Source organism: Ammodytes marinus (genome assembly GCF_949987685.1).
Source record: "Ammodytes marinus genome assembly, chromosome: 14".
Taxonomy (NCBI): Eukaryota; Metazoa; Chordata; class Actinopteri; order Uranoscopiformes; family Ammodytidae; genus Ammodytes; species Ammodytes marinus.
Window position 1 is genome coordinate 10963258 of NC_137218.1, and position 24841 is coordinate 10988098.

The 24841-nt window shown below is 43.2% G+C and overlaps 3 protein-coding genes across 3 annotated transcripts in view; 1 reads left to right on the top strand and 2 right to left on the bottom strand.

The window, feature by feature from the left end:
• septin8a (septin 8a) overlaps window positions 1-1492 on the bottom strand; it is a 31908-nt gene extending 30416 nt beyond the window's left edge. Inside the window, exon 1 of the mRNA XM_080040441.1 lies at window positions 1333-1492. Coding sequence (XP_079896567.1) covers window positions 1333-1362 — 30 coding nt within the window. The 5' untranslated portion in view covers window positions 1363-1492. The remainder of the gene's footprint in view (window positions 1-1332) is intronic.
• Window positions 1493-3647: 2155 nt separating this feature from the next.
• Window positions 3648-5197, top strand: sowahaa (sosondowah ankyrin repeat domain family member Aa; the record flags this gene model as incomplete). Its single annotated transcript, XM_080040901.1, has 1 exon — window positions 3648-5197. Exon 1 carries the CDS (start codon window positions 3701-3703, stop codon window positions 5195-5197), a length of 1497 nt encoding a protein of 498 aa, XP_079897027.1. The 5' UTR covers window positions 3648-3700.
• Window positions 5198-10690: 5493 nt separating this feature from the next.
• On the bottom strand, window positions 10691-23364 carry shroom1 (shroom family member 1). Its single transcript, XM_080041613.1, has 9 exons — window positions 23273-23364; window positions 18327-21230; window positions 18030-18210; window positions 17565-17617; window positions 16539-17177; window positions 15715-16296; window positions 14606-14717; window positions 13540-13812; window positions 10691-12112 (listed from the first exon to the last, which is right to left on the bottom strand). The coding sequence occupies exons 2-9, from the start codon at window positions 20993-20995 to the stop codon at window positions 11858-11860; spliced, it is 4764 nt and encodes a 1587-aa protein (XP_079897739.1). The 5' UTR covers window positions 20996-21230; window positions 23273-23364; the 3' UTR covers window positions 10691-11857.
• Window positions 23365-24841: the final 1477 nt, after the last annotated feature.

Below are 24841 nucleotides of genomic sequence, written 5' to 3' on the forward strand. Positions count from 1 at the left end.
TATGTAATCAAAGGGAGACCATCGTAGATAGTAACATAACATGCCTGGTTACAGAGCCTATACGCTGTCAATTAACACTTTTTAGCCCGCACACAGGCAGCAGATTGCAGGGACATATTCACTGATTTTGACAATAAGTGATTTTGACAACAAGCGCTCTCCAGAATCCACCTTTAAGTGTCAGGAGTGGCCCGAAGTGTGTTCCTAATCTCTTTATCCTTGTAACTCAGCGCTGCTTACTGTCCCATTCACCACACACCCAGACTCTTCCAAGCATCTGCCAAAAAGTTAATCACCGTTTCTTTAGATCCCTTCTAGCGCATTCATTCTATAATATTGGTTTGAATACTATCTAGATGTAATCTATCTTACTGAATATTATTGGTGTACTAATTTCTTGAGCTTACATTCATGCATCACTAAATGGTACCTTCAGGGTGGCACATGACCAAAAACGGGGCTTGTCATCATGAAAACAATGCAGGGCACATTCCACTCTCATCTGATAGTATGCCCAACCTATAATGTGATGCGCAAACTTGTATAGTGAAGAGAAACACATACAGGCCATAGACAGTATGGCCAGAGCTTGTTAAGCATCTAGCAGGTTTAACTGACCAATGTGTAAATGTCACATTATGAGTCAAGAGAATGGGTTTAGATTTAATGTTGCACCCTGGAACAGGAAGTTAGAATGAAACCACATGTCAACACATTGCTAGGACTGACGGCCATCACATTGTAACCTACTTACTGCTATATAGGTGTAGTAGTTCATCACAACAGTGCACTTTTACACAACGACACTGCATGGTAACTAATAGCGACTCCATGTGTGGCTGTGTTGGACTGTATCATAGTCTGCTTATTCGTTGCATTTGTTGTATTGAAAAAAATAGTAGTGTTATAAAATAGTAGCCTTTTCTTAATGTTTTGTTTTACAGCCACTTCTTATAACGTCAACAGTAGCCTAGACAGTTGAGTTGTGCCACACGTTACACCCATATGGCCAGCAATGCAAACAGACAGACCAAAGACGCAAATACGGGTGGTTGGAAATCAACGTTTCGAGTCACGACATTTAAATTGCAGCAACGTCTATAGGTGTCTTAACTGAAAGAAGAAGAAGAAAAACGTCCGTCACCGTGACAGAAATCACTTCCACCATCTCGGTTGAGTCCACATTACAAGGCTTCAAAAGCGGGGGAGGCTTAGCTACGAACCGTCACACAGAAGCTAACACACACTTTTATTTTATCAAATAAAAAAACAAGTAGCCTATTCCCGTGGCTGCACTTGCTATGTGCGAGGAAAAAACGAGGAATAACTCACCGAAAATACGTCAACGTCCGTGGCGGCCATGGTGCGGAATGTGTGATGGTGAGCTGGGCAGACCTGAGCAGAGGCGAAAGGGAGCAGCCCTCGTCTCTCCGTACTAGCCTGCTGTAAACTACCGAGCTGAGCTGACAGAGATAGGAAGAGAGGGACACAAGACGGAGAGGAGCTAGTGACCGGGCAGGGGATGGGCTACCAGCGGGGCGTCAAGATGATTCACTGTTACGTATCTTCTGTTTCGCTCACTCGAGCCAAATCGTTTGTTTTTCTTCGTCACAATTTTGTCTGGGAGTCTCCGAGAGTAAAAAGCTACTTGCTTGATTTAACTTAACTGTGTAGCACGCGACGGTAGAAAAAAAGTCGACAAACAATGCTAACAGCTGCTTGGTAGATACAACTGTTCTACGCATGCGTACCAATGCGGATATCGTAAAAAGTAGTTGAAGTAAGCAAGTATTTGTTAAAGCTTATGTTGCAACGAATTACCCAGACTGTTTGAAAAATAAAGTTGACATTATCTGAATCTTGGTCGGTTAAAAGACGATTTAATATCGTCTGCTCACGTTTCCCGGTGGTGTAACGGCCAACGTGTATACGTTCGTTAGAGTAGGACGTGAACTATCTTGACGTTCACCTTTCATCTTTGGGGGGGACAGATAAGTTCCAATATGGCTTCCTCTCAAGAACTTCCATTCACTCCAGGAATGTCATGCTGCACGCTCTGCAAGCCAGGGCAGGCGCGAGAAACACCGGAGGGCCACAGTGGGAGCGCAGAAATATGTGTTACGGCTGTGGAGATAAGAAAGTATCAAATCATTAGGCTACTTCAATGTAGCCAACCGTGGATGTGTCATGATGGCAATGGCATTGATGTTTAGATGAATGAATTAACATGTAGGCTATTTAAACTACAGATATCATTGAGGGATGATCCCTCATTCAATGACATTGAGTCAAACAAAACAATGCAAAGTAAAGTAAAAACAAGAACACAAAAACAATGCAAAGGGAAAACAAACAATAAAGACAAGTATAAACAAAGTAGCCTAAAGACCCACAACAAGCTGATATAAATTAGGTCACGGATTGATTTTACTGACTCGGCCAATCAGAGGAAGCCATCTGATATTGTTACTCCAAATAGGCTATACAACCACTATGTATGTATTGTAGGCCTATAGGCTGCAGCTTTCACCGCAATAGCCTTGTCCTTTAGGGACCCCCAGTTTACATGTAAGCTGTATAGTGCGTCACTTTTTCATGTAGGCCTTATGTTTAATGAATGTCAGCACCATACAACTCTCTGTATTTCTCAGTTTGGAAGCATTTAAACTGGTGTCTCCCCCTTATGCAGGAGCTCAGAAACATCCCAAGAAATGTTTCAGTTATTTATTCTACTGACAAAATAAAACTCAGAAGAAGGCTTATCTCATGTTTGTAGATGCGCTGACAGTGTTCTTGTAATTACTCAGCTGTCATAGGGGCTACAGAAGTTATGCACTGTAGCTTTAAACACACAACAAACGTTATGTATGGGCAATGTGTTTTTAGACCCAATGTTGTTTTAAAAGGGACATTTAAAGGCTATTTCAGAAAAGAAAAAGAAAGTTATAATGATGAGCTCAACATCTTCTTTGTCTTTTAATTTGGTAATTTAATTAGAGGCCTAAAGATTACATTAATTGTGACCATAACATTATCTTTTAACATTTTACCCACATTTTATTTTAGCAACATTCACACTTCTTAGTCTGTGTGTGTATGTGTTTGCTTCACATGAGAATGAAATGTCTTATTCCTAGTAGCATATGGTATAAGCCCTATAGGCTATGGTTATTTTTAATAGGCTATATTAACTCTTATTTTTCATGTGAGCCTTATAACCTAAAGCAAAAGCATTTGTAGGCAAATAAATTTGTCGATTATCTCTCATTTACATGTGTCATGGTTAGCCTCTAAATGGGAAATAAGGAATAGTTTATCTGTGCTCTTTTTGTGATCCCGAGGCTGTTCTTATTTTGTTCGCCTTTTCAAAAATGTGTTAAAAGAAAAAAGATCCGGAATGATTGATTTTCCATTTGTCTTTACTTTCATTATGACAGAGAAATAAACAACAATAAACAGTTGATTTTTTTTCTCCCATCGCAGCCACTTTGCCTGTAAAGAAAACATCTGCATACATTATTCAAATTTAATCCACGTCTGCATTTTTCACCGGAAAGAGACTCCCCCAGGTAGGGAGGAGAACAGCCCGCGGCCAGGTGAGGGTAGCCTGCTGCTGCTACTGGGACAGAGGTGGAACAGGATACAGCTCGGCTCTCGGAGGAAAATAATTAAGCTCGCACAGCCAACAACCATTTACATAATGGCTTTGACGCAAGAATCCTTCTTGTCTGTGCTGATAGCGGAGGGGGGCAAAGTGAAGAAATGCGACCTGGTGGGCAAGTTCAGAGGTGTGATAGAGAGCGACGATCCCGCGGAGAGAGAGCGGAACCGGGAGCTTTTCAAGACTATTGTCAACAGCGTCGCCTACGTGAAAGAAATCGACGGTGTCCGGTACGTCGTCGTCAAGAAAGCGTATCAGCGTTTGATGGACGGTGGGGTCCAGACCCAGCCAACGGGAGAGGCTGAAAATAAAGAGACCAACCCGCTTACAGGTGAGCAGCAGCGCCCACCTGCGCGCAGTGAGGAGGCTGAAAGCACTGGCGGAGACGCACAGGGGGACAGACCAGCTGTGTCTGACCCTGATCAGGAACTGGCCAGTAGTGAGAGTAGTGAAGACCCATCGGAGTTACTTTCTCCCTTTCAGCTGTTGCAAAGGAGTAAATTCCCCAGTGTTAGACTTAAAAGATCGCTGAGGTTTGAGTCCCAAAGGCAGCAGGAGGACACAAACGGAGACCATTGCCCAAGGAAGGGTGATACCATAGAGCCCACCATCACCAAAAGCAAACCGTTTGCATTACCTCTGAGAGTGCCACCCTGCAGCAGCACCACCACCACCAGGGTCGAGGTCCGCAAACTGAAGGCGGACCCAGATGCTCCTCCAAGCCCAAAGCCTGTAGACTCTTACAGGAACAAGAGGAGGCCCCCTTTGGTGGAGACGGGTGCCATCAGATCACCCAATCAGCTGAGGAGGACACTGAAGAGCACAAAGGCATCAGAAGAGGCGGCCAAAGTTACCAGGGAGCACTCCTCTTCGTTTCCCCTGGAGCAGTCGGAGCACCAGTGGCTGGTCAAGTGTGCGGCGGGCCACTGGACGCAGGTGTATGGCCTGCTGCTGAGGGACAACCAGCTGGCCGAGAAGAGGGACTTCACGTCAGGCTTCACCGCTCTGCACTGGGCGGCCAAATGGGGCAACGGCGACATGCTGGTGAAGATCCTCGACCTGTCCAAGCGAGGAGGGGTGGAGGTCGACATTAACGCCAAGACCCACGGCGGTTACACCCCTCTGCACATCGCCGCCTTGCACGCCCAAGAGTACGTGGTGGCCATGCTGGTGGGGGAGCACGGGGCCGACCCCAGCGTCCGGGACAACTACGGGAAGAAGGCTTACCACTACCTGCACCAAGGCGCTTCAGGGTCCGTGAGAGAGATGCTGGGAGAACCCAAGGCCCGGCAGCAGCAGCAGGCTCAGGACAAGACGGCATCGTCAGAGAAAGAGAAAGATGAGCAGCTGGACCTGTTCCCGGATCTCCCCAAGGCGCTGCAGCATTCAATAAGCCGCCTCTTCCAGCCCCACGCCACGGGACACAAGAAGAAGCACAAGCAGAGGCCCACCTTTTACTCCCTGAGCGACGACCCCGCAGAGGAGCGAGAGGACACCGGCTTCAGAAACAGATTGGTATCTGATGCTTTTATGTAAACGCAGATTTAAACATGATTCACAAACTACAATGGTTTCAATTATGATTTTAAAAAAGGGCATTAAAGCTGTACGAACAAAAAGTGGAGGGGTGGTTGCCCCCCTGCACCCCCCTTGTGCAGTAGTGCCTGTGAGTCGTCAGATGACTCACCGTCTGTGGTATCTTCAGTCGTCTGCCTTTCAGGATAGGCCCAGACAGGAAATGAAAAATGTGCAGAAATGATGTTTATTTCATGGTGAATTTCCATTTATGTTTAATGATTGATTGTTATGAATTCCTAGCTTTCTTAATCAAGAATAACTTTATTTTCCACTGTAGCATTTGAGTTTAAAAATGTTTTTACTTCCACGGCCTGTAAAGTTGTGTCTTTCTGTAACATAAGGAACAAATGTGACATTACACTACTTCTTTGTTTGCATACACCCAGATTTCTTTTTAAATGTCTGACCCTGTTATCTTGAAATCTGTAGTCAGTACACAGAAAAATGTGTGTGACAAAGAAATGTTTTACTGATTTGGCGGAGATGTCAAGACCGGGCTTGTTTTCCCTCTGTGTGCTCACCTCTGAGTATAGGGAAGGGGGTCATTCTCTTGATTTCCACAGGCAAACGTGCCCAAACTAAAAAACTAAGACTGATTTGCCTTCAACTCAATAGTGCCTCCACCCAGACCTCTAGAAGCAAGGAAGCAAGTCAATTATCAATCAATGAATAAAACTAAGAATCTGAGACTCACTTTGTTATTGACTGTTGTTAAACACAGTGACACATTCAGGGGAAGCAGTCATATCAAACAGATGATGTCACTCTTATAATACAATATATTTCACAAGAAAATGTGAAGGGTGTGCTATTCATAAATAGGTGTGCACTGCAGGTGCTCTTTCAATCAATACTGTGGGCCAACTTCTGTGTGCCAAGACTTGTGGCCAGTGTGGCTCAGATCCATCTCCTGGCTTGTTAAAGTTATGATTCAGCTGACTGTGAGTGAGTGTGTGGCTGACAGTAGGGTGCTGATGACATCACTGGCAGCCCTGAACAGTTACATAGAAGGAGCAGGCGGCAGGAGAACTGACTTCTAATTTGCTTTCTGTCTCGGTCATTTTTCCTCAGCAGATGTTACTGTGTGTTATCATTTTGGGTGTCCACATAGATATTTTTAAAATGGAAGGTTTTGAGTGTTTCAAGAATGTTATAAATGTTGCGACCTGTTTGGGAGATGAATCATGGGTGAAGAAGCACGTGTTTCGAAATGGTTATCATTCTTGGACTGTTTGTGTTCTCTTCGCCTCGTGTCTCTTTTGTTATGTCACTTCCCCAGCAGCTTGCTTATACTCTTTACACGAAGACCATGTTTCATCTGTTAGCCTCAGGGATTTAATAAGCAAATGTCATGTTTGGCTGCTGCTGCCGCTGGGGAGAAATGTCACCAAGAAAAGGCAAAACCGCATTGTTAGATAATGTTATTAAAGGAAACTGTGCAATGAAGTGTTTCTTAAAAGGGAAATAGGCTATTTGATGGTGAGGGGGTAGACTTCAGTGCTAATTGTAGAGACAGGCCTACTTGTTTTGAAATTGGTCCTTTTATGAGTAGGCCTATTGATGATGCAGAGATCTGGCAAGTATGGTAAACCAAATAATTGTTCTTATTAATATATTGTATCAGATAAATGGAGATTTGAAGGAATAGTTGCGATTTTTTTTAAATGTGCCTTTCCCTTTCTCACCAGGCAACCAGCAGGTTTGCTACCTGACAGAGCTAGGCTAGCTGGTTCCATAATTTTCAGTTGTTTTGCTAAGCTAAGCCAGCTGACTGCAGGCTTTATATTCATCCTACGGAAGTGAAATTTAGAGGTATTAATCTTATCCTTTAACACTGATAAATCTGTATTTGTTAAGTAAAATTAGAAATGTGATGCAAATGAGGCTTTGTCACAATCATGCATTATGTAATAACAACACATTATATGCCTGTTAGCATCATTTTGATGAAGAAAAGTGAACAGGAACGGGACACTTTTCTTAATGAATACTTTTATGATTACTTCAGATGACGTCCAAACCTGTCATAAAACTGGACGAAGTATGGAAATATAATGAGAATGGCCTTTAATGCATGTTTGTCATTGTACACTTTTATCCCCTGTGTGTGTGTCAGGCTGTTATGAACATCCCTTAGGCCTACATTAGCTTAATTAGAGCAGAGCACCAACAGAAACACTAGGGGTGATAAATCATGGTGCCATAAAACCAATGTGGCTTTACTTATCATTGTTTTGGCTTAAGAACAAGTCTTTATAACTGAGCTGTGTAATGACCAGCAGAGGCTAAAGGTGTGGTGACATTCCTGCGCGGTGGAGGGTTCAGAGTTCAGGTTGAAAAGTGAGCTCTGCGGCCTCTAATCAGAGGCTAAACGACTGAGTCATCGACAACAACCCGCCTGACCTGCAGAAACTGTAGGCTATGTCATGGTCCATTTAACAGTTAAAGCTCTAGTGTGTAACTTTTTCATATGAGTGTCGGGTATATTCCAGCCATTGCCACACAAGTTGACACAAAGTTGATTAAGCATATCAGCTCCACAAAACTCTATCAGTATTTCACAGCATGGCAGCGTTTACAAACTGGTGTCGCCCCCAGTCCTTGCTGCCATCAATGGGAATCTGTGCCACTTGCCAACACGCAATCCTTTTCATTCTTTTTTTAATAAGCATTTTTTAGTACTGCCAAACTATCTGCCATTCAGTTTTGAGGCTGAACAAACAAGGGCAGAGACAAATTAGGAGAGAAGGCACATCATTTAGTCCCATTTCCAGGAACAAAATGTGATGTGTCGTTAAAACAAATATTTGGACACTTTCGGAAACATGCTTTTTCGCTGTATAGATCAGAGATAGGCCTATATGAGAATATAAATAGCACTCTCACTCTTAGCAAAAAGACTAGGAGCTTGTTTGTTTAATCTTCCAAAAAATAGGAAGTGTAAAAATTACACGTTGCAGTGTTACAGGGTTCATGTGCCAAACTATTTCTTGTCTGGGAGAGGATACTTCCTGGAGTCTTGTTGTTTATGTGACGTGGCCTGGCAACAAACTGAATCTCCAAAAAACAGACCTGTATCTAATCAATCCCCAGGAGCTAAAACTAATGTGTGTGTGTGTATGTTGGATGTGAGTGGACCATCTGAGTCCTTAATAAAGATTATTATTAATAGCCTACTTTTTGTTTTTACACAATTGTTTAGAAAAAATAATTTGTGTGTGTGTGTTTGTTAAATTAAACAAAAAAGATATGACTTGATAATTAGTGCTGATAAGATATTTTGTTCACTCTGTACAAGCTAGCTGTTCCCGCCTGCTTCCGGTCTTTAAGCTAAGCTAACAGCCTCCTTACTCCAGGAGTGGTCCTGATTTTCTCATCTGACTCTCCACCAAAAAATTAAATTTACATTTAGCTGCTACCTATAATTCCGTAGCATACTGCTTAGCATAATAGCTGGACACAGTGAAACAGCTACCCTGGCTTTGTCAAAAATGAGGAAAAACACCTTTAAAGCAAATGTATTTAATACTGTAGGCCTATCTTGTTCGTTTAATCTGTAGAAACACTATGAAACAGAAAAATACAAGATATTTCAATAAAGGCTACTTACATTTTATTTATTTTGTAATGAAACATTTATAACTTGGTGCTGTGCATAATTCAATTATATTATTATTAACTATTCTATAGTTTTGAAGCTCACGCAATGTTCATAAAAAAGCATTAGAATGTTCTTCGAGAAATATTTCATTCTTCCATTTGCATGCATAGGATTCACTTTTACCGTTTCATCCCGTTGGGATTGTTTTCGTGTGTTGCTCCCACTTCACACTGTAAAGACAGTAAATTAATAAATGGTTAGAAGCAGTGCGTCGATGCGCCTGTAGGGGGCAGAGACGAACTCTGAGAGGAACGACACATTTAAGAAAAACTCAACTACCCAGGACGACTCCAGAATATTAATAGACATGTTTATGAGAATTGGAATTCACTGTTGGGGGGAAAAAGGAACACATGTTGTGGAGGCACTGGAAGGACGGTGAGAGCTTAATTTATTCACAATAATACAAACATTACGGAATTCAATTTACAACTGCAACCAGGCACAAAACACAACAAGAGAAAACTCGAAACTCTCAAAAAACAGATGTGACATTTTAGCAGAAAAAGTAGATTTAGAAATGTCATAGCTGTCAAATCACCAGCGGGGACTCACTGAAATATTGTATTTCCTTCTTGGCTTTAGAAAAACAGATTCTGCTTGTATCAATGACACACCGCTCCAGTAGCCTATGAGAAACAGGCAGAATCCCGAACTTAAACAAACACTGGCCCCTTTTCCTGCCACCTCAACAAAAACATTGCTTTGATTGAATGACGAGAAAAAAAAGAAGAAAAAAAAACAGACTCAAGGAAGTTGTCAAATATTTGTTAGTGTGAACAGAGCATAGCACATAACAAGAAAGGCCTCAGATGATTACTTATCCATGTGCTCAAACTGATCCTTTGAGGGAGGATTTAAACCCCCTACTCCACCCCCTTAAAAAAGTATTTCTTTCTCTAAAAATGTGGGTCTTTTGCATACTTTAAGGATTCCAGCTGGCTGCAGGGAACAACACAAGTCTTTTATAACCCCTTCAGCCCTACGTCAGCACAAAGGCCAAAACAAACATACATTTGTTTAGCAAACTGAAATGGGCAGAGACATAAATCTCTCTCAGCGGTGGTGAAAAAACAAAAACATGAAAATATCTTTGAGCCTTGATGGGTTTTCCAGTGTCTGCAGAAAAGTACTTGTCAACTTATTTTTTGTGTGTGACTTTTTTAAAGTTTGTGAATCTTTAAAAAAAAAATGGTTTCAGCGTAGAGGCTGTAAATGATGCTCGGCCCTCTTTGTGGTCATTATTACATAAATATCATATACAGGACAGCCAGCTCATACAATGTTTTTCAGTACAGGCAACAGGTATGATTTCCAGAACATTTTGATCACTTGTTATGATTTCACTGGAGTTTTAGTTTAGAAACTTACACAGAAAAACACAGGAGTTTTGTATTTCTTCATTTCTACACATGCTAAATTAAGACGCTCGTGATTTCAAACACACACACACGCACGCACGCACACACACACACGCACGCACGCACACACACAAACACAACTCTGATGCGTCTGGTTGAAGACTCAGTAAAAAGAAATTAAAGCAACTATAAAAACCAATGACATAGATGTAGCTTTTAAAGTGTGCCAATTAGGGGCAAAAGTAATTTGACTCCAGAGCGTGTTCTCATTCAGGTCTTTCAAGAAGAGCTCGTTAACAGAAGTTGTGTACGTTTAAATAAACGTAAATACAGGATTACATGTGCCTAAAAAGGGCGCTACACTGTGGAGGTAGAGAAAGGAAAATTAGTTTAAGACACACCTGATTGAAAGATTGTGGACTTTCCTCTCTAAAAAGAAAAGTATTTCAAGTATCACGTGTCACTTCTGTGACAAAGGGTGGGGGGGGGGGGATACTCAGTGAAATAACTGTTGCTTACCTATAATCTGCTTTACTGAGGTTTAGCACCTGTTCCAGCATGAAATCATCAAGACTTAACAACATTAAGTATGACATAAGCTGGAAAAATGTTTGGACACAATCCTTCATGTACCTTTTGAATTTTTTTTTTCGACATTCCTATTTTAAAATGAATGACAAAGACAAACAAAAATAGTGAAATAGTAATATTATTTAAGTGGATGGAGTAAGGCTTTCACTTGAGATATTTTGAAAACAAATGTGATTTGAAGAAATGTGCATTTATGTATCATTACAAAGTGCTTTTTTTTTCATTCACCCTTTTTGGTTTTTAGTGGCTTAAATTTGAAACACATTTAAAAATAAGAACATAAAAAAAGATGAAATCTCCTGCATCTATTGTACTTATTTTTTCTGACATGATACAGTACACCGCCGTGTCTCAGGCTGCTCTCTTTCACTAAAGCCTTCCCACTTGTCAAAATACAATCTTTAAAGCTTATAATAATAGTTTTTTTCCACATGTGCAGATACAGGGCTGTAAGCACTACAATCTTAATGAAAAGTGAAGGACAGTTGCTATCAGGGGATGCAGTGTTTCCACCAAGTAGCTCTAATGGAAAACTCTCCACCGCAACAGCAATATATCAAGGCACACATAAAAACTGTTCAAAAGTATGTGGAAACGTGTACAACTCATTTGGAAAAAGTCTGTGCAGAACGACAATGGGCGGAGATTGGGTGAGAGTTCTGGGGCATGCTCGGTAGATTGACAGAAAGGCACGGAGCTTCAGCGTCAACTGTCTTTGTCGCTCATCTCCTGTAGTTATGAGAGGAGAGCAGACAGCATGATGGCTTCCCCAGCCAGTAGCCCTGTTACATTTTTTTTTAAAAGGACAAGAAGAAAGTCATGATGGTGCAAAAGGAGATTGAGATAGCAGCTGGACCGCGCATAATCCACGCTTTGTGTGTGCGAGCCAGGAAAAAGGACAGCCAAAACTACTGCTTTTTACATGTCTTCTTTGAGCAATCTTTCTTGAGGTCAAGTCCAGAAAGATAAAGGGAGAAATCAGTGCTGTTCTTTTGCTCCTCCCCTTCAAAGATGGATGCTGTTGGAGAGGGCCTCTAGCTGCTCCTCTCCCAGCCTCTGCTTCTCCTCCAGGTCTTTCTGCCTGATGAGCAGCGAGGCCTTGGTCTGGACAAAGCGCCGGTAGTCGCGCAGCTGCTCGGCGGACAGCTGACGTGACAGGAAGGTGGAGACCAGGTTCTCTCTGCGGTCCAGGTTATCCTTCAGATCTTTGGCGTCCTCCCTCTGTTTGCACAGCAGACGATGGCGACTGTCCAGAGATTGCTGTGTGCAGAAGGCAGACGGTTAACAAAGATAAATTACATTACACTTGATATGGATTCTTCTCTATGGAGATAATCTAGCAGAGCTATAGATCCATGCTCACAAATATGAGCTCATAGGTAAGCATGGTCATTTTAGGTTATATTTTTTCGTTTTATTTGAAGGGTAATATGTCGGCGGATGTAATAGAGAGCTGTGAAAGTTGTGTGATCGTGTTTCAAACTGCCACTGGACAGCTGGTGCAGTGTAACCTAAAGTCAACAGAGGGCAGGGTAGATACAAATGTCATCGAAACTGGTCTGGAGTTTCGGTGAGTCAGTGTAAATACCAGTGTTGCTGATAACAGCGAGAAATGAGCCTCTAACAGCACTGCAGCACGTTCAGCCAGGCCTTTGCAAATGGGCAAACTAACAAGGAGCCCCTTTCAGGGATAAATCTAGACATCTAATGCATCCATGCAAACATAAATAAATGCTGGGACCCAGAATGACACAGGGAAAAACAAAGCAAAGCTCAGAGCTCCAGTTAGATGCCGTGATGCTACTCGATGATATTTCAGACCAAGTTCATGACTATAATTCATAATTAAATAAAATTATACTTGAAACAAAGAACTAAATCACTGAAAGTGTGTAGGTACCTCAGATACAGCATGAGGCCCTTCAAAAAAAAGAACATCTCAATATATCAAACCAAAAGTGCAGTCCAATAAGACTGAAATATATCAAAAAATTATCTTCTGATAAAAGCATTTGGTTTAAACACAGATAAACTGAACACTGGCATAAAACACAGCTAAAAGCCAGCAGCATTTTTTGAATTCCACTGTGTGAGAAAGCTTGACACCATTAAAGTCGCCCTTCAACTTTTCCCAAGTGGCATATTTGCTGTTCCAAAGCAAACAGAAGGAGAGTATATCGGAAGGCCTGGGAGCAACCACACGCACACCTCTAACACCCATGGTTGCCTTTATTCGCCTGGAGCTCTAAATGAGCAGAGGTGAATGGTGAGAACTGTGAAGGTTCCACAACCTAATATCCCACCAGAAGCTGTCCATACAGTGTACTTTACTAACACTAAAATGAGTGTGTGTGTGTGTGTGTGTGTGTGTGTGTGTGTGTGTGTGTGTGTGTGTGTGTGTGTGTGTAAACAGCTCAAGGGAGAGCGGACAGGAGCGTAAATTAGATTGGAATGACATGCGTAACAGTAGCCTCTAGCCTACATCAGTGGATTCTTTTTATCACACATTATCGGATTCTGTAAACCCTCAACTCCAGACAGAAGTCAGAGTAGGTAATACATGTATTCACAATGTCAGTGCTCTCTGCTTAGAAAACAACACAGAAGCAAGGGCCAACGTGGGTACAGCTGTTTCTCCAGAGCATACAGAAATATATGAAGAGATTTAAGGCCTTTAAGTTGCACACCTTCTCCTCAGCATCTGTGTGCTGGTCCACGGTACTTAGGGCGTTCTGCACCCTGGCCAGCCGGGCAGAGAGGCACAGCAGCAGGTTGACCACCCTCTCCAGGTCTCCTACAAACAGGTTGTACCTCTCCAGCTCCAGGGGCACACAGCGCTCACACACCAGCACCGCCAGGGTCTCCCCGTGGGCCTTGTTCTCCTCAATCTCCGTCTGGAGGGCCACGCGAGTGTCTTCAAGGGAACCCAGACGCGCCTCGATATAGGACACCATCAGGCGCTGAAGAGAAGGCAATGTGAGAGAGATTTTAGGCAGTGATTCTACTAAACAAAAAAATGGAGAAAGTGTGGAGAAAGAAATGCTCTCTACCCAACAACTTAATTTTAGGTAATGTCCACTAACAAGGTGTCTACTGTAAATATGCTCGACCACTAAAGCTGGCATATGTTTGCTAAGAGAGCTTTGTGATTAAAAATAAAGCAAGGCAGTAATGCACATGGTTGAACTATTTATGGTTATTTATTGAGTATTTCAAACTAAAATAAAAGCATGTCTTCAAATAAAAACATCACATTTTAGTACTAAAGTAAAAATCAAGTTCTCTAAACAGTAGAAAATGAAATAACTTGCATCTCTTGCAAACACAATAAATTATCTTGAGACACTGATAAGAGGTAGACAGCGTGATAAGAGAGACAACTATTTCATTTGGAAATAAGTCCATTTAAGGCCAAATAACATAGTGATAGTATCAATATAACATCACTGAAGAGTTTTTGTTTTAAAAAGAAAAATAATGTATTCGAAGTCTGAACTGTGGACATAGAAATCCTGTTTGTACTGATGGTCTATCTGATTTCCAGTCATTTTCAATGTGCATACAACACAGCTTTGACGATTCACTTCATAACAGCTTATTTACATTTTTGACGGTAAAATAACACCATCTTCTCTCTGTCATCAGAAATACAAAGATTTTGTTGTTTAAATAATTCAAATAAACACATAACTTGTGCTGTGAGGTACTTTGGACCAAAAAAAAATCCACTAGTTTCCATAGATGAATAATTACCTTCTTCTCTGTGAGGTCACCTTTGCTCTGCAGGTCTGTACACTGAGGTTTGAGGCTGTCGGGAGCAGAAGGACATGGAGGAGGTTGTTCAGCCCCTTCGGCCGTTTCAGCACTAGAAAAAGAAAGGTGTGTTTAGGTCATGCTAGCTTTCTTGCACCCTGTTGATGCAGCCAATGATTCCTGTCATAACAATATAGCATAGAAATGCAAACATAATTTACATGGAGTGTATACCCTGAGCAAGGCTTACTTACAACTCTTTGGCATATTACAAATAGTGACATGCAACTCTGCCCATTCTCTCTGCATCTAAAGCCCAGTTCAGACCAAAGATTCGCCTTGCAACTGCTTGCAACTGCAACTCCTTGCGACGAGACCGCCGAAACGTTCTAAAACTGGACCTTGCGATTTGACATGTTAAATCTTCTGCGACGCCTTGCAACGGCTTGCAACGCGCTGCAACGAGCAGTTCACACTGCTGCGATTTATCCCCCGCGACGTTCTAAAACCGTCTCGTCGCAAGCAGTTGCAAGGCGAATCTTTGGTCTGAACTGGGCTTAAAGCATGGTTGGACTAGTACAAAAAGTGCACATACTCAGTGCATGTAAGGAGATAGCCAGGTGTGTCTGTGCATTTGATACAACAAGAAGTAACACAGCACTGGTGGAGTGTGGGTCTTTGGCCATTAGAAACCAGTATTGGGTTTCAGGTATCAGGTTTCGTAGGGAAACATTAAACTAGGAGCTGAGGAAATTAGAAATATGTTCGTGAGATGAATAATTATTTCCATCACACAGCTGTGTCTCGATACAAAACAGAAAACAAAATGTTTGTTCAGTCACCTATTGAATGTAAAGTCTAGGATTCAAGTAAAATTGGCTAGTGCAAATGTGGTTATCTTGCTTTTTTTGGCCAATTCCTTTGACTTTTATTTTTCTGTGAAGATATCATATTCATCATTTCAGAAAAATTCTTGGCGTGAGAGTGTGATATTTTCTCTTTAAAAAATGCTCTCAATAAGCCTGTAAAGTTTCCATTGTTGGCAAGTGGGATCTAGTGGGGAGTTTATGACTTGTAGAGCCAGGTTCAACCTTTTACTGAACAATTACCTTTCTGCAGCTCCTCTCTGCTCCTGCTTCTTCTTGTAATGCTCCTCCATCAGCAGCGTGTCCTCCGACAGCAGCTGCTCCATCAGCATCAGCGCCGTCTTACGATTGGCCAGCGGGTAGAGCACTGTGGCCAGCGATTGGTCGGCCTTGACCACTGCTTCCACGAGCTCCCCCCACTGAGGTCTCTCGGCGGGCCTCTCAGTCTCTTCCTCGGGCATCCCCCTCCCCTCAATCTCCCGATTCTCTTCAGACTTCTCATCTTCCGTTTCTGGGTTTTTCTCCTCTTCCGCCTGCTGACTGATGTCTGTGTCAGAGACGGAGGTGCGGGGAGACACAAAGGTTTCGCTTGTCTGCATCGGAGGGGCCGAGCCGGTGGATTCATCGTCAAAAACATCGTCCGTCAGCATGGCTGTCTGGACTTCCCCTTTGATCTGGTCTTCTGGGGGGAGAATCCACAGCGACGGATCAGTGGTGACGCCGCAGCTCAGAGACACTTCCTGGTTGGATTCAGCCGTCAAGGCCTCATTGCTCAGTTCATCCACCGACTGCTCTCTCTCCAATGCATTCACAGAAGTCCTGATTCTGGAGGAGTAGAACAAATTGCGGTTAAGATTCACCCCCAGACAAAATCATATTCGCAAACCACAATCACCTGTTAAGATTTGGAGTTAGTGTAGTTAGGCGACTGAAGGGCGATGCATTCAAATGATAATGTCACGGGTGTCAGGAGGAAGTTGTGGAAGTATGTGGTGTGGCATGTTCAATTATTCAAATCATTTTCACAAAGGAAACAAATGCTGGATGTGTTTGGAGTCTAATCTTACCTGGAGCTAGGTCTGTTTTCACAAGGAGGCTTTGTCTGGGTGGGAGTGGACGAGGTGGATTTGATCTCCCCACCCTCACCCGACTCTAGAGCTCTGGGGGAAGGTGGGTTAGATGAGCTCTCACTGGATCTGAACTCATCTGCGACAGGGCCGTGAGAACCAGGCGATCCAGAGCCAACCCTGGCCCGAGGAGAGGCGCCGGAGGCCGGGGATGTGGATCGACTTAAGCTCCTTGTTCCCGATATGTGGGCCTCCTCCCCTGGTTCTGAGTTCTGTTTTATCAAAGACTTTTTCTGGTTTTGGTTTTGTGCCTGTTCCTGATTGTTCTTCTGGCCAACAATATCTGGTTCTCTTCCCGCTCGCTCTGTTACATGTTGTTTCTTCCTTCCTCTGTCCTGCCCCTGGGCTTCTCTGACTTCGGAAAAGAATGAAACACTCCTCTTGTCCTTTTCCGCTCCTCCTGAATGCCTCCACAGGTGATCCAGCTGCTCAGAACTTTTACTCAGGGCTGACGGTCTTGTTAACTTTGAAACCCCAAGTTCTTCCATGGACTTCCCTCTCTGTGCCACCACACGGACACGCTGCTGGCCCTCAGGAGCTGCATTTATGGAGGAGTCCTCAATGGCGTTCTTCTGGGGACTGACATTGACATTCAGTGTTGAAATGGGTTACATAAGCCAACAGACAGTCTCAGCCGTTGTTCAAACTATTAAAAACTATTTAATTAGCACCTTTTTCTTATGCATTTCTTTAAACCTTAACAAATCAGGGATCTGGGAAATTTGATCTAAAGACTGGCAACACAATATGGTTTGTAGTTTAGTCACATATTCCTTTTTTTACAGTCTAGGCATTAATCTTTTGAAGGAATGTTAGATTACTAGAAAAGGTGGGTGTTGACTTACTAATGGCACAATGCATCAAGTGGAGAGTTATAGTCTTTGCCGCAGCACACAGAATTAATACTCTTTTGACCTAAAAACAACCAATAATGTGTCCCAATTTGTCTAGCGCGTTGGTACATACCTCAAGGTTTCCATAGTTGTAATTGGTAATGGCTCTATCTCATATCCGAGTGCCTGCAGACACAGAAGAAAAACCAAAAGGGCATCACATGAATAACATTTAAAATCGTTATACACCTGAAATTATTCTTCTGAATTCTGGTATATAGAAAAATTGGGAAATACTGCAGTAACAGCAGAGAGTGGTTGTTAATATCTAGTTTTCCCGGACAAAATTGTTGACCGACTCGATTGTTCTACTAGAACGTTAATTTCATATACTTGTGATAGGAGCTTACCAGACACAAACTTTAACTGGTAAAACAAAGCCCAAAATAAGGGCATTTGGGATTTTAAGTGAAACGTTTAAGTCTACACATATCTAACAATACATGTTCTAATTAACAGAAGAAAAGTTGTTGGTAGTTGTTGGTTTCAGCAAACAAGTGTTTTATTTTCTTTAGTATCACAATAAGAAGAGCGTTACCTGAATTTCATGTGGTGTGGATTTGGATCTGTTCCTGAAGAAACATGGTTCTAGCTGGTCCAAGAGGCTCTCCACGGAGGCAGACCTTCCCTGACATGGACCTTGGCTCTCTTTCCATCTAGGATTTGACTGGCCAGCATATTGGCCTGAACAAGATTGAGCTGAGAAGAATTGGGCGTACCTGCGTGGAGAAAATACAAATAGAATAATTTCAAAAGTTTGATTTGATCCATACAACAAAAAACAAACACAGAGCATCAAAAAACATTCTTCTCTGGCTCTCCTTCACTCTCCTACCTGACGGAGCTGGTAGATGAATCGAGGATGCGGCCTGCAGAGTGGGGTCTGTGGAGTTTCTTCTTGGTGTTTTTGCCTTCAGGATTTGCAGATGAAGGCCTGGGACACCAGTCAAATGGTTTCTCCCCCAGAGAATGCCTCTGTCTGGATGGAGGTGGCAACTGAGGCACTGGTTCCTGTGGCTCAGCCACTTTCTGGCCCGTCTTACGCTCCATGTACTCCACCAGGGCCTTGTGTTGTAGATGTTTTAAATTAGTCTTCAAAGTGCTAGAAGCCGAAAGCGCTCTACCTCTTGTCTCAAACAATTTCCTCCGTGCTGCAACCAGTCCCTGCTCTCCTTGCTGCAGAATCTCCTCTCCCTCGCTTTCACCTACAAATACGTTCTCACTTTCGTTGCCAAAGGAGCGGCAAGCAGAGTGAACAGGGCCATCGCCGAGCTGGTTGAGTTTATCCGGTTCAGAGTAGGACATCTTCTTCAGCTCTGGAGGCAATCGCTTCCTGCCTCCGATGCGTGCTACCTGAGGCTGGGCCACATTTACCGGCCTCCCGTTTTCCTGCTCAGTCTCTTCGTCCATCTCCTTCTGACTCTCCCTGACTTCTTCTTTAATGCTCCCCCTCTCGGTTTCCTCAGAAGTCACAGAGGGAGTGAGCGTGTCTGTGGAAGTCTCAGAGTCCTGTGATGAGGAGAAAGCGTGAATCACTGAAGGCCTTAGCTCAGGTTTTTGCCTGAAACGGTGTGGCAATGACAACTGCAAGTCCCTTCTTTTAAATGACGTCTCCCTAAGGACTTTAGACTGGGCATCCTTCAGCTTCTCTTTGTAATATTTCTTAAATGAGTCATCCAAGGTATTACAGGCAACGGAGATAACTTCCCCTCTATCACTCTTGTTGGTGTCACTTTTCTGAGGTCTCTCGTTATCGTTAAAAGCCACGTTTCCATTACCAGTTTTGTTTAGGATTGCTTCCTTGCCTTTTACACTGAACTCTGCCTCCTTTTTAGGCTTTAACAATGCCCTGCTGGCCCCGGTGAGGTGGTACAGAAGTGGGGTTGTTTCTTTGTTTATCCTCTCACTGGCTACATCTGCCAAGGGCTGCCGTTTTCCCTTCTTTTCCTGCTCCTCTCTCTTGTGATGGTTAGTTTGCTCATTGCTTATCAAGGACGTGACCTCCTTTGACTGTGTGGTTGAATGTGGTGGGCAGTTTTTGTCAGGTCCACAATAGAATATAGGGTGGTTTGCAGTGTGGCGGCCAATTTCTAGGCTCTGCATTGTGTCAATTTCTTCTAAGGCATCAAGGCTTAGGCAGGATTGCGTTGAGATGACAGAGAGCCTGTGATTCTCCTGATCATGGCTCCTGGGCATGTCCTTGCCCTGGGACACAAAAGTGAAGTCCACCCTTTCAGCTGAAGGTCTATAAAAATTATCCATCGTGCTGTGGGATCTTTCTTTTTCTCTCAGACTGTGTGTCTCCAACACAGTGGAGCTCTCACTTCCAGCCTCAGACCCACAAACAGATGCAGAATGTGTCCTCTTACCAGATCCGGATTCAGACAGTTTGCACACTCCTGTGACAAAGTAGAACTGACCTTTTTGCTGGATGCTGCTGTTGATGAAACTCTGACTAGCATTCCAGGGGCTGGAAGCTCGGGTTGGCTCTGAACCAAGCCTTTTGCGCTGACTCTCAAAATGGACACCACTGGGCTTGTTGAGGTGATCTCCACCACTGCTTGAGGGCTGTCTGGCTTTCAGGTGCTCAGGCTGGCTTGTCCCTTTGGGAGGTAATCGATTTGGGTTGTTTGTTGACTTCTGCTGCCCAGAGGGAGATTTGTTATCTGAGATGAAAAGGTATTCTGGGTTCATCGGCACCCTGGTCTGATCATGAGGTTGGAGGTGGGGGCGGTAGCTTGGTGGCTGTTGGGCCTGTGGCTGTTGCTGTTCAGAGCCCCTCCAGACTGAGTCCACTGGGCCAGAACTGAAGCCGGATTTTCCTGTATCTGGGTTAGGCGTCTCAGGCCTTGGGGTATTCAGACCATGGGGCTGTGGATTGAGTCGATTGTGGGGTCTGTGCTGTTGTTGAGGCTGTGGATGCTGGGGTTGAAACTCAGTAGTGTGGTGGTGGACCCTAGTGTTCTCCAAGTTTTTTGTGGCAATGAAACTATCCAGGCGTGCCGGGACTGGAGGAGGATGGACAGGAGGGTAAGGACCTTGGAATTTAGCTCTCAAAGGCACCTCTTGTTTGGAGAGTGTTTTGTTGTTCATATGGAAACTGTTATTGCCATTGTGGTTGTAGTGGTTTACATTGGTAGTGGTATTGTTGCGATACTGCTGTGAAATAGCTTCCACAGAGAGATAGAGCTGATCCATGGTCTTTGAGTCGGACTGGAGAACCTGGGTCGGATGGTAAATGGACTTTACATACTTCAGATCAGCATAGTGGCTGAAGGAGCTGGACTGCAGGTCGTCTGGGAGAAAGGGAGAGGGGTAGTCCGGGGCAGTGGACCCCCCAGAGAAGGAGCTGTAGGCAGAGTCTCCTTTGCCGTGTTGATGGTGGGCGAGATGGTCGCCGATGTTGCTGCTGGACTTGGCAGGGGAGAGCCGGCTGACAGGCAGGCTCAGAGGATGCAGTTCCACGTTGCTCATTCTCTCAAAGTGGAAGTTGTAGGAATCCATGGAGGACTAAGGGCGGATGGCAGGAAGGGAAGGGAAGGGCAGGGTTTGTAAATGTGTTGTACGTGAATCGTGCTGATGCATGTGGCTTCCTTGTGGGTTAAACTGGGGGAATTACCACAAACACATCAGCACCAGGTTGCCTTGGATTGGCCGTCACGCTTGCAGTTAATTAGGTCATTTTCCTGTCTCGTTCTTGTTTATTCCAAGCCTCTTGAAACGGTCTGCTCAGAAGTTCCTGGGGGAGAAAACAAAAAAGCACAGACTGGTTATAAGCCTGAAAACTTGACTTAGGGCTCATGCTCCACTCATACATGAAATAGCTAGACGAGAGATATTCAATATGTCACGTGGCATTGTGTAGTTTTCAAGCACATCATGTTGCATAGGAAGGTACACAAACAACCATGTTTATATCAGATTGTCAAATTAAGTATGTCGCTTAATGGCTCACACCAGCACATCCAATGAAACTAGGTACAACTTTATCTAGGTTACATGCATGGGAGATTACAGCTATCTGTTTTTCACAATGTCAGTGGAAAAAAAGCTATTTTGGTAGAGTGCTTCCTAGTCAAAGACTATTACAATGCCAGAAAACAGTAAGTCATCACAGATAAATCCTTGCCTGGCATTTTTAGGTCAAATTCCTTTAATGATAAATCGAGCTCCATCTGCTATAAGTTGTTAAGACCAATCACATGCCCTTTCACTGAAAATAAAGTTCAATCCAATACAAAACCACCCCTCACAAGTGGTTGCAGAGTCCTCCTTTTTGGGTTAGGTATTTCCCTATACAGCAGTAACTACTGTCTGGTAATCATTATCGTATTCAACCAAAAATGATATAACTTCCCATCATCCATGAAGTGGAACTTAACAGCGTGTGTGCACATTTTTATGTTTCACAGGACACACAGTTTAACACAGCACATTAAACCACCTGTTGAAGAAGTCTATATGCCTTTTTGCACCAACAAGCCTCTAATTATGGGCACTGAGGTTGGCGGTCCAAGTTCCAGCACACACTTGAAAAAATGCCAGGAATTCCATACGGAACTACAGTAATCTGTGAGGATAAATCATGTGACAGAGGTCTAATATAATGACATGGTGTACAGTACTGCGATCCATAAAGTCTTGTCTACCTCTGCTCCTGGTATTTGTTGACGAATAATAAGCAATAAATGAACAACTTTATATAAGATGATGATATAAGATGATGATATAAGCTGTAATGTCAATTTATCTTTATCATGGACACAGTAAATCAACATGAACCCTTAAAATACTTGAACCTACTGCTGTGTCCCTGAGAAAGTACACAAAAATTAATAACTTATAGGGGAAAAATTACTACAATTGTGTAAGACATGGAAAGTTGCTGTCAACTATCAAACTAATCATCTTCAGTACAGAAACCAGCCCCTGCAAGGTAATGATAGGTTAGGTTGTATTCTAATTACAGAGTAAATGTATAGGCTTCTGTGTCCCATAACCTGCATGTCTATCCAAGGCTTTGTCATCAGGTTGAAGCTACATACCTGTCATGCATACAAACACACACACAGATCAGTGTTGCCATTAAAACAAAAGACCAGCCAACCACTCAGTCATATTATAAATGTTATCTTAGTTAGTTAGTAAACTTAGATAACAGAAAAATCCTTTGTTATCAACTGTAATGAGTTAAATGTTCACAGTATTCCCTAATTTCTTGTCTGCGCTGAATAACCTGTATCAAAGATGATCCTTGGTGGTCGTTTTGCATACACACAAAAACCCACCCCCAAAGACCCTTTCAAACTACAGTATTAAGGGGGATTCCATGTGTTTATGAGGGGTCCTCTGATCTGTGGTGTGTTAGTGTGTGTGTGTGTGTGTGTGCGTGCGTGCGTGCGTGCGTGCGTGCGTGCGTGTGTGGTTTCCAGCTCTCCTCTTCCCTCTGCGAACAGAGAGAGGCTCCCAAACAGGGGAGCGCTCAAGTGGAAGTGATGGAGGGGACAGGCAGTGACAAAATGTACAGAGGGAAGAGAGGGAGGGAGGGTGAGGCAGAGGGTGACCGGCCCAGACAAATACCCTCACACGCAAACCACAACAACAAGAGACAAGGGAACTGAACAATGACAGCAGGGAAGCCGAACACAAGTTGGAAGGCTGGATCAAGTCACAAGGCAGACTGCAGAACTACTCAGAGAGCAACTACTTGAAGACTTGTTTGAATAAAAGTCTATGAACTTAAAAGAACACTGTTAGCAAGAAAGAAACGGAAGAACTCACCCAAACTTGAAATCCAAGTTTCTGGACTTCCTTAGTTCCATCTGAAAAATAAATACGTGTCCTTAGTTTCAACTCTTAAATAATATATTGCTGAGTGATTTCTGTCCTCGTTCTCATTCAGAACATCTATCTTTCTTTTAAAGCCGGCACCAAGTAACCAGGAGAGCTTGATATTAAGAGGGAAGACTTCTAGCGAGTCCCTTCTCCCCCCCACCAAGACCCCGGGCTGCCTAGCAGGAGCCACTGATTGGCCAGCCGATGACGTCCGGCTCCCTGATGCACAATGAGCGCAGCGGAGGGAATATTTCACTGCCGCAGATAGCTGCTAGTGCTGCCGGCCGGCCGAACAACAGAAAGAGAGAGAGAGAGGGGAGAGAGAGAGAAAAAAAGAGGCCTCGCATTCCTGGCCGGCATCAAAGACAGAGGAGAGTCCGGGCGCCATTCATTCCCAAGGCCCTGAGCCCTGCACATGGAGACTAGCCAAGGCAGGAGGGAGGACGGAGGAGGGGGAAGGAGGAGTGGTGGGTGGATGGGTGACCTCCCAGCCTCCACCCCAAAAAAAAAAGAAAAAAAAGTCACCCTCATTTTCTCTCATATTCCTAACACCTATTAGTCTCCCCTGTATTCTTTGAAATTGATTTAAAACTTGTTACGTTACATTGCTTATCATTAACCAACTCCAAGGAAATTTGAATCACTATTTACTTCCATGAAACAGATTTGAAGGTCATCCCCACTGTAACATATTTTAGACAGTTAATGTTTAAGTATTAATAGCTATACCAGTGATCATTAGCCTCCTTGCAAAGAGCAGCAGCAACCTGTTGATGATGCATGAAAACTAGTTTGCGTGATTCTTAAGTGCAACTACAGCTTTGATTCTTATTTTACAAAGTGCAAAATGTAAGACATTTTTAGCAAAAACTCCTGCGGTCACTTACTACTAATTATCCCATATTATCGACTCCATTTCAAGTTATATGCTTCCTTCAGACTGACTTGTTTAACATCTGAATACATATTCAATATATGATATTCTAATTCTCATGAAATTAGAATGTGAACAACATGTAAGTGAACCTGAGCACTGTGTGGCTATGGAAGACTCTTTAATTCATTCCTAAGGCCAATACTGGATTGGAACTTGACAGCCAATTCCATTAAAGCTTTGGAATTAAAAAGAGACACTTTCCACTTATGTTTATGAGAAATAACTTAGTGACAGGGTCAACATTTACTACGGACGTGTCAACAAGGGTAAGCTCAAGACCAATTTCTGCCTGGCAACTTAGCTAAGTACCAGCACGATGGAGGGAGGAGAAAGTTTGTCTTAAGAACTATAAGAATTCAAAGAAGGTAACTAAAAAAAACTAAAAACAACATGGTCAGTTAAGATGTCAGGCAAGGACACACACTTTCTTATAAAAAATGTTATTCATAAAACCAATTAAAGAAAAAGATTGAGAACATGGGGAGAGGGTTGGTGGAAAGCGGGCGGAATGAAGGATGGGAGGGGGGTGTTAAATTCTTTAAGAATTTTCTTTTTTTGTCTGTCATTGGTGATTATGT

Coding starts and splice junctions, on each gene's coding strand:
- shroom1 (XM_080041613.1), bottom strand. CDS start 20,995: ATGGATTCCTACAACTTCCACTTTGAGAGAATGAGCAACGTGGAACTG. Junction 17,618..18,029: donor CCACACCACATGAAATTCAG/GTAACGCTCTTC, acceptor CTGTGTCTGCAG/GCACTCGGATATGAGATAGA. Junction 16,297..16,538: donor GAAAACAGACCTAGCTCCAG/GTAAGATTAGAC, acceptor CTACTCCTCCAG/AATCAGGACTTCTGTGAATG.